The sequence below is a fragment of the Suillus clintonianus genome, assembly GCF_016758775.1.
Source record: "Suillus clintonianus strain FC179 chromosome Unknown DEU56scaffold_138, whole genome shotgun sequence".
NCBI lineage: Eukaryota > Fungi > Basidiomycota > Agaricomycetes > Boletales > Suillaceae > Suillus > Suillus clintonianus.
The window spans coordinates 58,902-72,832 of NW_024539362.1; the positions used below are offsets into that span (position 1 = coordinate 58,902).

Sequence of the window (13,931 nt, forward strand, 5' to 3'; positions counted from 1 at the left end):
CGAACTGAAATTCAGTCAAATAACATCACACGCCAAAAACACTCTACCGCCACCCACCATGTTGCCTTGCTAGGACCAGATTTGTTGGCCAACATCCCACTGACAGCGGCCATGCGTACTAACAGGGTGTAGGCCACGTCGATTAGTCCAAGTAGAAAAGGACTTGGCTGTTGACAATTGAAAATGCGGACCTGGAAGGCCGAAATAGAAAGCATGTGTTCCATCAACGGAAGCCGAGGAACCATATAGTAAGTACTTACTTATTTAAGCACACGAGTTATACTTAAGCGCGGGTAAGTAAGTCTCTGGGCAAGCCGTAAAGTAAGTATAGGCGGAGGCGAGGAACGGGCGTGCCGCTCTCGGTTCTCACAATTCCTGCAGCTTGCGGTGTTTGACGACTAGCGCTACCTTACATCCAACCCGTGTTGAGGCAGCATCAACCACTCTCCCTCACACCGGTGGATTGCCAATTAGTGTAATGGTGGCAGAACGATCTAGTTCTGCTGGCGGCGAAAAGGTGCACTTGGACAACTCTATAAACAACTCTGTTTGGCATGAGTCGACCTTTTTCGATTCGCAACGTGAAGATCGCATGGTCAGTCCAGCCGAACCCGATGACGACCAAACAGCCCAGTGCATTGACCGCGATGGAGCACGACATTCGACAGTCGCTCAATACATGCAGTCCTCCCAAACACCCAGCACATCCACCTTTGAAACGCCCCTCCTCCCTCCAGATTCACCTCAGTTGAGACAGACGCCCACACACTCCTTATCCCACAACACCACCTTGAACTACATATCCTCTCCCTTGAACCCCAATCTCTCCCATTCCAGACCAGGCTCTCCTTCGACCAATCCGCGGTTTCGGTCGCAGTCGCGCCAAAGCATCCAATTCAACCGTGTCGCTTCGGAGGACTCCCAGGTCCTCACTGCATCCAACATAACCTCGCTTCCTGTTGGTCAGCGCGGTTCAATGATACTCTATCGTCTAGCTGCAGAAGACGACCGCGGTGCATTGACACGACCAAGGCCACTTCCTAACCGGGATTCGGTCCTCAGTACCTCAGGAGATTCCATTTTCTCACTTTCATACGACAGCAAGTATCCTTCTGGTACTTGGCATGCACGTGGCGCTCTCGTACCCTATGTCTATGACCCAACCCTTGATGAGCCAGAAGATGATGACCCTCTTGATGATCCTAATGACGACACATTCCACAGCAATAACTTCCCTTACAGAGGTGTGCTCAATGTTGGAGTGCTTCTCCTCCTCATTTTGGCCCTCCTCAGTCTCTTTATCATCTACCCTGTCCTCAGCTATTACCAAGATCGCGCACAGAAAGATGTGATAACAGGAAATGTTCTCGTCAATGGAACCGGTCAGGTCCCGTTTCTGTGCGTACCATCACTTCGCTGTTCTATTTTCTTTCGTGTGATATCAGCCACCTGACTGACGTTTGTGCCTGCCCAGATTCCAAATGGCCCAACTCATCGATCCTGATACGCCCAGTAGTGCTGCTACCCGGACAGGCTTCGACGGTCTCCCCTACGAGCTAGTCTTCTCGGACGAGTTCAACACACCCAATCGTACATTCTGGCCAGGGGATGATCCTTTTTGGGAAGCCGCAAACATCTGGTACTGGAGTACCAACGACCAGGAGTGGTATGACCCCGCTCAGATAACAACAAGAGATGGGTACCTGAGCATCGTCATGGACCAGATCCCCGAGAACGACTTGCCTTACCGGAGTGGTATGCTCCAGAGTTGGAACAAGTTTTGCTTCACGGGCGGTTATATAGAAGTGTCAATCAGTTTACCAGGCCCAAATCAGGAGACACAGGGTTATGTGAGTGGCTGTGGCGTTGAGCAGGCCTATTAAAGGGAGTAGTTTGTAATGCGTGGTACTAATTAATGGTTTGGTTTAGTGGCCGGGTGCATGGACAATGGGTAATCTTGCACGTCCGGGATACGGAGCGACTACAGACGGTGTATGGCCTTACTCGTGAGTTTAATGGTTTAAACGGCGATTCAAGCATTTACTCTGGTTCAGCTATGACTCCTGTGATGTTGGCACTTTTCCGAACCAGACGGAGCCGGATGGTTCCGGACCAGCTGCTGCTCTTCAGTCAAATGCCTCGAAGTCCAAGTACAATTATGAGCTATCATGGCTGTCGGGACAGCGCCTCTCGTAAGTCATACCCGACTTCACAGATGCTTATATGTGCCCCTCCTTACTGGCGCACATACTTACCATTGGACGCACACACCACTGACACTCTACCCAGGTCATGCACCTGCCCAGGAGAAGACCATCCCGGGCCATCCGTGAATGTCGGCCGTGGTGCCCCAGAAATCGATATTCTCGAGGTCGAGCATAACAAGCTTGGCGCAGGGCAGGTCGTCTCGCAGTCCGGCCAGTTCGCGCCCTTCTCGCACGACTACAACTACCTCAATGACACCCAGGATGAGTGGTATATCAACACGCCTGATATCACCAATGCGAATAGTTATCGAGGGAGTCCGGTGTGAGTGCCATTTTCATTGTGTTTTGTGGTTTTGTAGTTTCTTGCTTCCGACAATTTTCACATGGCTATTGTTGCTTTAGAGACTAACACCCCTCTTCTGCCACCAGCCAGCAAGCAGTATCGGCTTTAACACTTCTTTCCGATAATATTTTCCAAGAATCTGGCGCGCAGTTCACGACACTCGGTAAGCAATTTCGGGATCTCCACCTCTTGGTTGTCTGACGTTATGCATAGGCTTCGAGTATTGGTCGGATCCCTCAAATCCCTCAGATGGGTATATCACATGGCAGACCGCCGGCGTCGAGTCCGCGCGTCTTGGTGCTGCAGCCCTCGGGCCCGATCCTTTGCCAGCTGGCACGGGCGTATCGCAGCGACTGATCTCTGTAGAACCAATGGTGTGTACTCATTTTCCTCCGTTTCGTTCCGCCTGACGTATCCAATCTACTAGTCCATCATCCTCAACTTGGGCATATCACGTGTGTTTAGTTTTCTTCCTCGTAGAAATGTCCCCTGACGTCCTTTCTAGCGGATTGGCAGACGATTGATCTAAGCACGATGATCTTCCCTGCTGAGATGCTCGTCGACTACGTTCGTGTGTACCAGCGGAAAGGGCAAACGAATGTTGGGTGCAGCCCCGCAGACTACCCCACGGAGGACTATATCAACCGGCATATGGATTCGTATATGAGTTCGTCGAACTTGCTGACTTTCTGAAGAAGTTACTGATGTATTCCACCGCCAGATCCCAATCTCACGTCGTGGAATTATCCAAGACCAAAAAATGGCTTGGTGGGTTGTCCTTGCGTTTTGGCTAGCGTGGCGGCTCATGTTTCTGCTTTATAGTATTCCGGCGGGTGCTAGGCCGAGCTGTTTCTTGATCCGTCCTCCTGATTCAGCACGACCTAAACTATTCTAACCTTATCTGCTCGTGCAACTATTATACCAGCCAGGGACTATTTCACGGTGTCATCTATCTTATACATTCATCCATTACTTACCACACACTCACTCACGCAACTAAACACTCGCTTGCATAGAATTTTGGAGATGCGAGGTGTTGCACGTCGTCATACATACATCATCTACATTTTTATGGGACGGCTGTTGTCACTGATGCCACGATTGCGCGATGTGGCGGTGGACAGCTACAAGTGACCACCCTCACTAGGGTGAGCTTGTTTAGCCACGCACTTGCAGTGGCGGAGGAATCTCGCATGCTTATCTGGCGAACTAGCGAGGTTCGGAAGTGTCACTCAGGTGCGAATGAACGGAAACGCCCTAACCGCGCTACTCGGGGGGGTGGCGTGCGTGTCAAAAGTAGTATTCCTCAGCAAAGATGATAATCGTATGATACAAGGGTACTTGTTGGATGTAGTGTTGACCAAGACTGCGGCGCCACTTAGAAATACATGCTCGCCTGACTTGTCAGCGCTTCAGCGCTTGATTTCCTTTCTGCTCGTGATTTTCAAATTGACTGCTGACCGCTGATTTCAAAGTAGTTCAGTGATCTCAAAAGTCATCTGCAAATGTATAAACAGCTTGAATTCGGAACGCCGGGGACATCTCGGGTTGGACACTCTGACGGAGAGCTAAAGACCGTAATCGTAATCTGATAAAACACGAGGTGTTCTTGATTGACCTGATCGACACCGATACGGGTGGTGGAGCATGCCGGTATATAGGCCGATTCTCCAATGATTCTGTCGGAAGAGGATCCTCAGGACCCCTCACTTCACGACAAGCGTTTTGATATGGATTGAACCACAGGCACATTGGAAAAGAAGCGGTCGGGTAATGGGACATACTGCCCAGGGCCTGAAAATAGAACGATGGCACCGGAAGAAGTGATTGGGCGCGCAGAGGCACACGGGCAATGACACCGTCACATGGACTGATGATAAGATCAGTGCCTTGGAGTTTTAGTGCCAAGACGCGTGCGTGGTGGTTGTGGGATCCTTTGATTGATCATTATGGGCGCGTGTTCGACAAAATCAAAACAACGGCATGAGAATGATGGTACTGTTCGCTGCGCTGATGGCTAGGCTGAGGAGTGTTACTGCGGTAGAATGCAATGATTAAACACGTCGTTTAGACGATAAAGAGCACGCGGATCATAAAAATGCAAAAAACACATGTATCGGAAGGACTTTGAACAAAAAATGTAACATCAGTCAAATTGAGCTTTTAATACTTACGTAATGACCTCTTTGTAGCAGGTGACAGGAACTGGGAATGGGGGTTGCACATGGCACACCGATAACCTCGACTGCATAAAAGCAACGCCATGACCCAGCCCATACCTCTCGGCTCCGACGTTTTCCTGTCCGCCCTCTCCCACCAGTAACACCGTCCAGGATGGCAGATGATGATCTTGTCGTAGCTACTCAGCATAGCGACCCTGTTTATACCTCGGAGAAAAAGCTCTCTGAGAGCGTAGTCGGTGATTCTCTTGACAACGACTTCGACAGCATCCACGATGGCTTGGAGTTCCCCACTGGGGAGGAGATGCTCACTCTCAGACGTGTATCTGACTCAATTCCATGGAACGCATATCGTGAGTTGTATCTCGCCCAAACCTAGCCCGCTGAAGCCGACATTCATTTCCCAGTCATTGCTGTCGTGGAGCTGGCGGAGCGATTCTCTGTGAGTTCATTTTCTCGTCTGTCATCCCATGAGCGCTCACTTAACATGCTTCTCAGTACTATGGTATGTCACACACCTTGATTGCTATTACATCATGCCAATTTGGAATACGTCGCTTTCAAAGGCTCCAGTGTTGTTTTCGTAAGTAGAACGTTCGTTACTCGCCGATCAATTATTTACACGAATGTCTATGCAGACCAACTACATTCAGCAACCCCTTCCTCCTGGCTCCCGTACGGGTGCAGGTGGTGCACTTGGCCAATCAGGTGCCCTTGGCGCTGGTCAACAAATGTCCACGGGCCTGACTACGTTCTATCAATTCTGGTTCGTCCATCTTCCCATACCACGTCGTCAGCCCCTTGATCACGGTTTCATTTAGGGCTTACATCTGTCCAATTGCCGGCGCCTATATCGCTGACACGTACTGGGGTCGTTACAAGACAATCTGCTGGAGTGTCGTCATTGCCATGTTGGGCCATGTCATAATGATCATCTCTTCAATCCCTGGCATCATCGGCGGCCGTGCATCACTCGGCATTTTTATTCTATCCATGATTGTTACTAGCACCGGCACCGGTGGCTTCAAGTCAAATGTCTCCCCTTTGGTTGCAGAGCAATATCGGATAACAAAATGTTACATTGCTACGACTAGTTCGGGCGAGCGCGTCATTGTTGACCCGGCCATGACCACTACGAGAATCTATATGGTGCGCCGCGTTCAACTCACATTTCAAGCTGCCACTAACACCACTCGCAGTATTTCTACCTTTTTATCAATATTGGCGCTCTCATTGGTCAGATCGGAATGGTTTATGCTGAAAAGGTACGTTTCAAAACACTGACCCTGAATCTTCTGATGCGGTACTCTAGTATGTTGGCTTCTGGCTGGCATTCACATTGCCCACTGTTGTTTTCTGTATCTCCCCTATCGTCCTTTGGTACGGTCGTTCTCGTTATCGCAGATCTCCGCCTCAAGGCTCCGTTCTTCCGGCCTCGCTCCGCATTTGGCGGTATGCCCAACGCGGACGATGGTCGTGGAATCCATACACGACAATCAAAAATCTCACAGCCGATGACTTCTGGGAAAGTGCCAAGCCCTCTAAGCAGGTTGGTGAGAAGCCGAAATGGATGACCTTTGACGACCAGTGGGTTGATGAGGTCCGCCGTGGTTTCAAAGCTTGCGGCGTGTTCGTCTGGTTCCCGCTTTACTGTAAGTTCTCCCTACTCGACCCTCTATCGTTTCTTTTGTAGCTCATTTTGCGCCATACAGGGCTCTGCTACAATCAACTTAACAATAATCTGATTTCACAAGCTGCAACGATGACCACTAACGGCCTACCTAACGACGTTTTGTCCAACCTCGATCCCCTCGCTCTCATCATTTTCATCCCGATATGTGATTTGTTTGTAAGTATCGTCAAGGAACATAATTTCCTTGGTCTCATTATGGCAATCACAGATCTACCCAGCACTCGCACGTGCCGGTATCAAGTTCACTGCTCTGAAGAAAATCACTTGGGGCTTCGGAACGGCAGCTGCATCGATGATCTGGGCCGCCGTTGTGCAGTACTACATTTATAAGACAAACGAATGCGGACACTACGCTGGAACCTGCGTGGACGCAGCCGGGCTCCCAATTGTCTCCCCCCTGAACGTATGGATTCAGAGTGGCTCGTGAGTTCCTTTCCCAAGTTTTCACCCTGTTTGTAAAGAGATGTTAATGGTGCACATATCATAGATATGTGCTGATTGCCTTCTCTGAAATTTTCGCATCGATCACGGGTCTCGAGTATGCATTCACAAAAGCACCGAGGAACATGCGTAGTTTGGTCATGTCTGTGTTCCTGTTCACGAGCGCGGCCTCGGCTGCCATTGGCGAGGCGTTCGTCTGTACGTCCTCGTCGTTTTATCGTCATCTGTGAACGCACACTCACATCCATTTAATTTCACTAGCACTCTCACTGGATCCTCTGCTCGTATGGAACTATGCCATTAGTGCCATCCTTGCAGGTGTTGGTGGCATACTGTTCTGGATCGTCGTTCGTAAGCTCGACAAGGAAGAGGATAATCTCAATAATCTTGCAGATGGGCACTTTGGGAAGGATAAGTGATGTAATGAGTTGATACCTGTGAAGATGTTTATATACCACACCTGGGTGTATTTGGTTTCTGTTTACTTTTCACGCTTTATGATAATTAAATGATATCCTGGTACCGGTTTCGCTTCTGCGATTAGCCTCTGCCTCTCAATCGAGCGTACGAACCCAGAATCTGCAACCGTGTTAATACTGTCATGGGTTAATGTTACTTGAAGATGGGCATCATGCCGGTAGGATAATAGTTGAACTACTTATTGGAAGTTCCGTACAGTAAAACAATACAATATACACATTTGCCGACCGTACCAGCGGTTCATGGTTTACTTCTCAACACCGGAGTTGCTCCCAGTTAACCTATCATAGTGGGCGGTGCCGGGACTGACGACTGGACTCTCCTCATTTCCAGATACAATCAATGCGCTGCGAGAGCCATGCAGTGATACAGTGGGCGTGCTTTGGCTAAGTGGGGTCGCTTCATGATCACCTTGCGGCATTCGCACGGGTAAAGTGCAAAATATGAAGGCAGGCAAGGCCCATATCCATAACATGAGTTCCAGCCCTACTATAGTCCGGAGCCAGACCACGCTAGGTGTTAACACTGCGTGCAACATCGCTTTCGAGGAAATATGTCAGCGACGTGGTATGAAAAAGATGGATCTATGCAGTACTTACCAGCCATGAGGAAAATTATCGACAGGAACAGCGAGACTGACGGCCAAGCGATGAGAAGAAGAATGAGAGTCTGAGACATAGACGAAGCCGTGTTGCTGATAGATCCTGTACCATATCAGGATCTGAGTAAGTAGTGCATATTAGCAGATAGGGACTTGCCTTTCTTGACCATTCCCTGTCGCAGGATTGGTATATTGCTATCACAGCGGTGCCGGTCAGAATGCCACCAAGTGCATGGGAAAATGAGAAGAGTGCAAGGACATATGAAGGTGTGGTGCCATAATCTAGGACTGATGTCATTGGCGGAGGCGTCGTTTAAAAGACAGCAGTCGTGGCCAAAAGTAATCCACACTGAATGATGGCGGTCTAGATGAAGGAGCACGAGCAGGAGAACATGAGTTGGACCTACCGCAACATTACTGTTGTTGATTTATCCTACTAGCTGGCTCATGTGCTTGTCCCATTCTCGGTCGTCGTACTTGGATTTCCAGTGGTGGTCCAAGGACGGTCGGTGAACTGAGATCAGACAAAGAGCTCGAAATAATAACTGAATGAGAGGACCAAAAAGAGGGTGTTGAGATTCTGGGACCTTCCAGTGGGGAGGGAGCGGGAGCGGCACGGTGTTCTCATTGTCAGGCATGGTGGAGGTCGCAGCACATGGGCAGTATCAGTACTAGTACGGGCAAGATTTGTACATATAACTGGAAGAGAAATGAATGTGGCTAATTCCTGCAGGGGATTAAGTAGCCACTAGTGCGCAAATGGGAGAATTTGCGTGACATTTATCGTGTGTAGTTCGGCTCACCATTGCGACAGAACAACGCGCGACCTCAAGCTGCATGTTTTGGAATATACGGCCACAGTCAACTCTTTGCCCTCAGTAATCCTGTCGAGTCTGATATTGTCCGAGCATATTTGGCAAGTTTGTTCGTACCATTCTTTGGTCCAATACGCCATGATCATGCCTGGCAGTGCTACTAACGCTTCTCTTCGTTTTTGGCCCGCCGATTCAGATGCATAGCACCCGTTCCGACTTGAAGCTTTGACAACGTGTATTCGGCGTGCAGCGCACATGAGGTGGGGATAAACAAGCGACAGCCTTCAGCCACCGGGTTGTCCTGGTGGCGGTGGCGCTGGAACAGTTTAGGTAAGAGATCAGCGAGACAAAATGGAAGAGAATATTTGATCAGGCACTGTCAGCATCAAGGCATGCATCATGCATGGCGGCCTCGCTGAATTCGAATCCAACCGTCACGCTGGCGACTGGCTTCCCGAACTCTGAAGCCTGTATACTGGTACCACACGTACCACACCAGCCTTGACGATATGGCGATTTCCTGATCGCTTTCGTGCTTTCAGGCCCCGAATCTCATTATATTCTTGAAAGTAGTCCATGACCAACTGAAGGCATGCAGAAGTACATCTTCTACAGTTGGTTGGTTGTCATTAAATCAGCTTTCACTATACTCACCGCCTCTACCTCTATTGATGATCTGTTTGCGTATCGAATACGACTAATATCAAGACCAAGGGGCCGACCAAAATATTGGCGTTCATATCAGCTACGGACACGTTAAACTGAATCCCTAATCAAGTTCTTGATTCGTCAGTATCAAAGTACGCGCAGCAGGCTGCTGCACCCTGATCACCTCAACAAAAACTTACAAAAACCAGCTCCGGAAGAGGTTCACAACGAAACATATGACCTCTGCGTTCTTGCCAGACGGATTGAGATCGAGGCCATTCGTGCATGTTAATGGTTGTGCTGGAAGCGAACTCGATTGGTCCTGGGCAACTGCAAAGATACGTCACCGTGGCCGGTGAGATCGATCGATCGATATTGTTGGGGGCGAAAGCACATGGCCACCGGGAATTCTGATCCATCTGAACAAGATGGGCGAAGAAGCATAAAAAAGACAATATTGTAGAGCTATCGGCCGCGGAGAGGTCATGTCACTGAAACTTGATGAGTGGCTCATGCGCTGGTGGTCGTGTGCAGGACTGAAGTGTATTATGTCAGCGATGTGAAGCTGGACAAGAGGTCATGGAGGAAGCTGGTTCCATTAGTGTAATCGAAGAAACGATGCCTGTTGGTACTTATTGCAGGAGGTTGACTGAACAAGGAGGAAAGAGTCTTGACTCTTGACTCTTGAAGCACTTTATAAGGCATCCCCTTGGGCGTGGCCACATCGCACGGGGAGGTGATTTCTTTAGAGGCGTTGCGGTTAAGGCCCTCACCTGCACTATAGCTATGCAGGAGTGGGAGGGGTAGGACTGATAATAGGTCCAGCAGCCTGCGCCGACCAATTTTCAGTGTCTTTCCATGCACGCGACATGCTTGATAATTATTGGTGAATGAAGCTTGTTCTTCCGATACTGTGATCGTCAACACCGCTACACCAGCACATAACCCACCCACCATAGCCCACAGCCATATTTGGGGTGCGCACGGTCGGCCCGCCAATAGAGAATGTTTCACCTGAGCGGTAGTAGAATTTTGCGGCTCATTCACGAGCTACGTAGAAAAGTCGCAAGGTTACTTTCCAATTTGAAAGGAAGCAGATTGAACGCAACGAACCTGGCCAAATGCGAGGAGTAATAACAACTGAGGAAGAGGACCAAGGAGAGGATGTCGATATTGAGACCTTCCAATGAGAAACCATGTCGTTAGTAGTTACGGTACTGGTTGGCCAACACGCCACGATCATACCTGACATTAATGTTCCTCAAGGATGACTCGGAGCGGTTCTACTTCGATTTTGGCCCGTCGATTCAAACGCGTAGCACCATTCCGACTTGAAGCTTGAAGCTTTGACAACGTGTATTCGGCGTGCAGCGCATATGAGGTGGGAATAAATAAGCGCCAACCTTAGCAGCCACCGGGTTGTCCTGGTGGCGGTGGTGCAGTGGAACAGTTTAGGTAAGAAAACAAGACGAGACAAAATGGAAGAGAATATTTAAACAGGCACTGTCAGCATCAAGGATCGTGCATCATGCATAATGCATGGCGGCCTGGCTGGATTCGAATTCAACCGTCACGCTGACGACTGACATCCCGAACAGTTCGCAGCCGAACTTTAGAGCCTGTAAGTCATACCAGTTGACGATATGGCGATTTCCTGATCGCATTCGTGCTTTCAGGCCCCGAATCTGATTATATATTCTTGGAAAGTAATGTTCCATAACTTACTGAAGGCATGCAGAAGTACATCTTCTACTGCTGGTTTTCATATCGAACCAGCTTTCACTAGTTATTCACCGTCTCACCTGTGGGCTCGACAAATATGGCCATCCGAGACCCAGAACGTTTCTGACGGTCGATGATCTGTTTGCGCTATAATGCGCTGCGCTAATGACTCGCTGGGCTTTGAGTCAGGTGAAAATTTCGGTGAGCAACCGGCCAGAGTTGAATCTATAGCACGCCATAAGTATACTTATATCGAATACGACTAACACCATCTTCTAGACACCTATCCGAGAAGAACGGACATCCGCTGAAGAACTGTGTATGTAACCGGCGATTGAAATTGGTATTGGTCAGTTGGCACCTCCTTTGCTCACGCTCCCCTGTCATGACTCCCGTATCTGTAGCTTTCAGCACGCATCGCATGATGGGGCTGATGTCTTGCCAACAGCAATGGTTGTCCCTATTTCACGAGTCACACTTCGTTTCGGTTTTGGGGGGAATCGTACCGTTTTCGTAGAGAGAAGCTGGTAGGTTTCGTGACAGAAGTTTATTCCTTCTGAGCTGAAAGGAGCACAAGGATTCTTGGGGCCAGCATAAAAACCTGGAGTGCACGATAGCAGTTCACCATCGAAATCTTGGATCCTGTCTATTCTCTCCCTGACAACTATGGTTGTTGCGGGTTTCTTACGCCTCACACTATCGTCTCTCCTTCTTGGCATTATGACCCACGGAACAGTTGCATTCGACATGTTATCCAACGAGAATGTGAGGCTGTGTATATTTTCCTTGATCCTAACCATTGATCCTTTCTCCATTAGCTGGCCGTGTAAGTGCCATATGTTATCTACGAGGTCAGCCACGAACTTTGGGGTGTAACAGCTACTGGGGTCAGAATTCATACGGAGCCATTAATCCCGACAATACTGCTCACTGGCAGCAGACACTTTCATACTACTGCAAGGTTAATTTCCTTTCATCTAAAGTTCCGAGTCGCCGCTTGACTCTGAGTCTCTCAGGACAATGTTATTGACACCTTTCCCATAGCCTTCCTCGTAGACAGCTATGCGGAAGGTAATCTCCCGTCGATCGATTTAGCGAATGTGGGTAATTCGTGACCTTCGTTCCGGATCGTGCTGACTCTAGGCTCATGAGCAGATCTGCAACTCCGGCAATGCCGACTATTTCCCAGGCACTGGCTTGCTGAATTGCTCTTTTCTTGCCTCGGACATCGAAATGTGCCAGTCGGCGGGAAAGGCAGTTACCATCTCACTTGGTGGCGGATCGGGAAATATCCACTTTCAGAACGACGCTCAGGCCGCTGCTTACGCTAAGACTATATGGAATCTATTTCTGGGTGGAACGAGCAAGACACGTCCCTTTGGATCTGCAATTCTTGACGGGTCAGTTGGTTTTTTTTAGATCTTCAGACTTGTCCTGAACATAGGGTAGAATCGACATGGACATCGAGGGTGGTTCGCAGACAGGCTATGTTTCCTTTTTGACTGCGCTTAGGAAACTTATGAATCGGAGCAAGAAGAAGTGAATTCCATTTCTCTTCTGATATGAGCATTGGTTTATGTATCACTTGTGCAGGTATTATATTACTGCTGGTAAGCCAAAACACTTTCAGTTGACACTCATTTTGTTTTCACATCCGACATTTACTCCAGCGCCACAATGTCCTTACCCAGACGGCTACATCGGAAAGACACTCAATACAGTGGGATTTGATGCAGTATATGTCCAGTTTTGTCCGTCTTTGTCTTAATGGCCCCGCTGTTTTTATGTTTGACCATCACTCACAGACAATAACTATTGCGGTCTGAAGCACTACAACAATCGAAATGTAAGTTACGATGTCTTCTGTCCTGTACCGTATTCCTCAATAGGGTCGTTGAGCACAGGACTGGAACTTTGCCACCTGGTACGTACCGACATGTGTAGTTCGCATCTTACTTCCTAACCCCTATTAGGGACAAGTGGGCAAAAAACGTCTCACCCAATCGTGACGTCAAGGTTTATATCGGCGCGCCCGCGTCATCTGCTGCGGGGTCTGGTTATGTCAACTCCAAGCAAATGACGACAATAATCCAGCAGACTCGGTCTAACTACTCTTCCTTTGGAGGGGTTATGTTATGGGATGTATCAGACGCGCACGGTGCGTCGAACCTACCCTTCTTCACAGCTTTCCATAATTCTACTGCCTCAGCCAATCATCGCTATGACAAAGCAGTCAAACAAGCTTTGAAATCTCACCCATGACGAAGACTGACAGTTATCTTTACTTAACTGCGTACCTCGGTGGTTTCCTCCCATCGCCAGGTACCGCGTCTTATTAGAAATTGTTTGTGTCAATAGGTGTCAATATAGTAAATGGCTCAGTGTGCCTGACTGTTCTAGATCTCTGAAGTATTGTTATAAGTAACTTCAACGTCAGTAGATGTGCTCATACTGCCCTGCATACTGTCAGGATTGTCAAAAATTAGCGGTATGCAATACTTATTACTAGTACTGTATTATATATATCGCCAAAGGTGCGACAGCAGATCCTCAACAGCCTATCTGTGAAGAGTGCGTTCATCGTATCGAGATAAAGAAATTTGTTTTCATGGTATCCATAGTTTTCGTAGATAAGCGATGTCAAAACTAAGGATCACTTTGAAAAGATATGATGTGATATGATACGATACTTAGTTGGATTACAGGCATCCAACCCCAAGCCGCTGCCACGAATAAAGTACAACTGCGCGCGTGATTGATGCTGCAGCGCTAAATCGTCGCTGCCTCCGTCGGAGTCGAAA

General features: G+C 48.7%; 4 protein-coding genes across 4 annotated transcripts; 3 read left to right on the plus strand and 1 right to left on the minus strand.

Annotated features, from left to right (window-relative positions):
• The first annotated feature begins 182 nt into the window (after positions 1-182).
• DEU56DRAFT_123963 (beta-glucan synthesis-associated) lies at positions 183-3,559 on the plus strand. The gene is made up of 12 exons (XM_041344659.1): positions 183-248; positions 303-1,398; positions 1,475-1,850; positions 1,930-2,006; positions 2,055-2,192; positions 2,290-2,529; positions 2,637-2,713; positions 2,764-2,924; positions 2,978-3,005; positions 3,056-3,217; positions 3,272-3,318; positions 3,373-3,559. The coding sequence occupies exons 2-12, from the start codon at positions 479-481 to the stop codon at positions 3,388-3,390; spliced, it is 2,244 nt and encodes a 747-aa protein (XP_041202451.1). The 5' UTR covers positions 183-248; positions 303-478; the 3' UTR covers positions 3,391-3,559.
• Positions 3,560-4,743: 1,184 nt separating this feature from the next.
• Positions 4,744-7,437, plus strand: DEU56DRAFT_124033 (POT family-domain-containing protein). Its single transcript, XM_041344660.1, has 12 exons — positions 4,744-5,083; positions 5,138-5,172; positions 5,229-5,235; positions 5,297-5,313; positions 5,369-5,496; positions 5,552-5,879; positions 5,930-5,995; positions 6,043-6,382; positions 6,443-6,579; positions 6,632-6,846; positions 6,911-7,062; positions 7,126-7,437. Exons 1-12 carry the CDS (start codon positions 4,885-4,887, stop codon positions 7,281-7,283), a joined length of 1,782 nt encoding a protein of 593 aa, XP_041202452.1. The 5' UTR covers positions 4,744-4,884; the 3' UTR covers positions 7,284-7,437.
• A 154-nt stretch (positions 7,438-7,591) lies between these two features.
• DEU56DRAFT_761021 (uncharacterized protein) lies at positions 7,592-8,022 on the minus strand (the record flags this gene model as incomplete). Its single annotated transcript, XM_041350491.1, has 2 exons — positions 7,592-7,884; positions 7,944-8,022. 2 exons carry the CDS (start codon positions 8,020-8,022, stop codon positions 7,592-7,594), a joined length of 372 nt encoding a protein of 123 aa, XP_041202453.1.
• Positions 8,023-11,593: 3,571 nt separating this feature from the next.
• DEU56DRAFT_124139 (glycoside hydrolase family 18 protein) lies at positions 11,594-13,531 on the plus strand. Its single transcript, XM_041344661.1, has 13 exons — positions 11,594-11,657; positions 11,708-11,895; positions 11,949-11,956; positions 12,010-12,091; positions 12,147-12,230; positions 12,286-12,530; positions 12,580-12,669; positions 12,724-12,740; positions 12,801-12,881; positions 12,936-12,976; positions 13,035-13,054; positions 13,104-13,288; positions 13,340-13,531. Exons 2-13 carry the CDS (start codon positions 11,797-11,799, stop codon positions 13,390-13,392), a joined length of 1,005 nt encoding a protein of 334 aa, XP_041202454.1. The 5' UTR covers positions 11,594-11,657; positions 11,708-11,796; the 3' UTR covers positions 13,393-13,531.
• Positions 13,532-13,931: the final 400 nt, after the last annotated feature.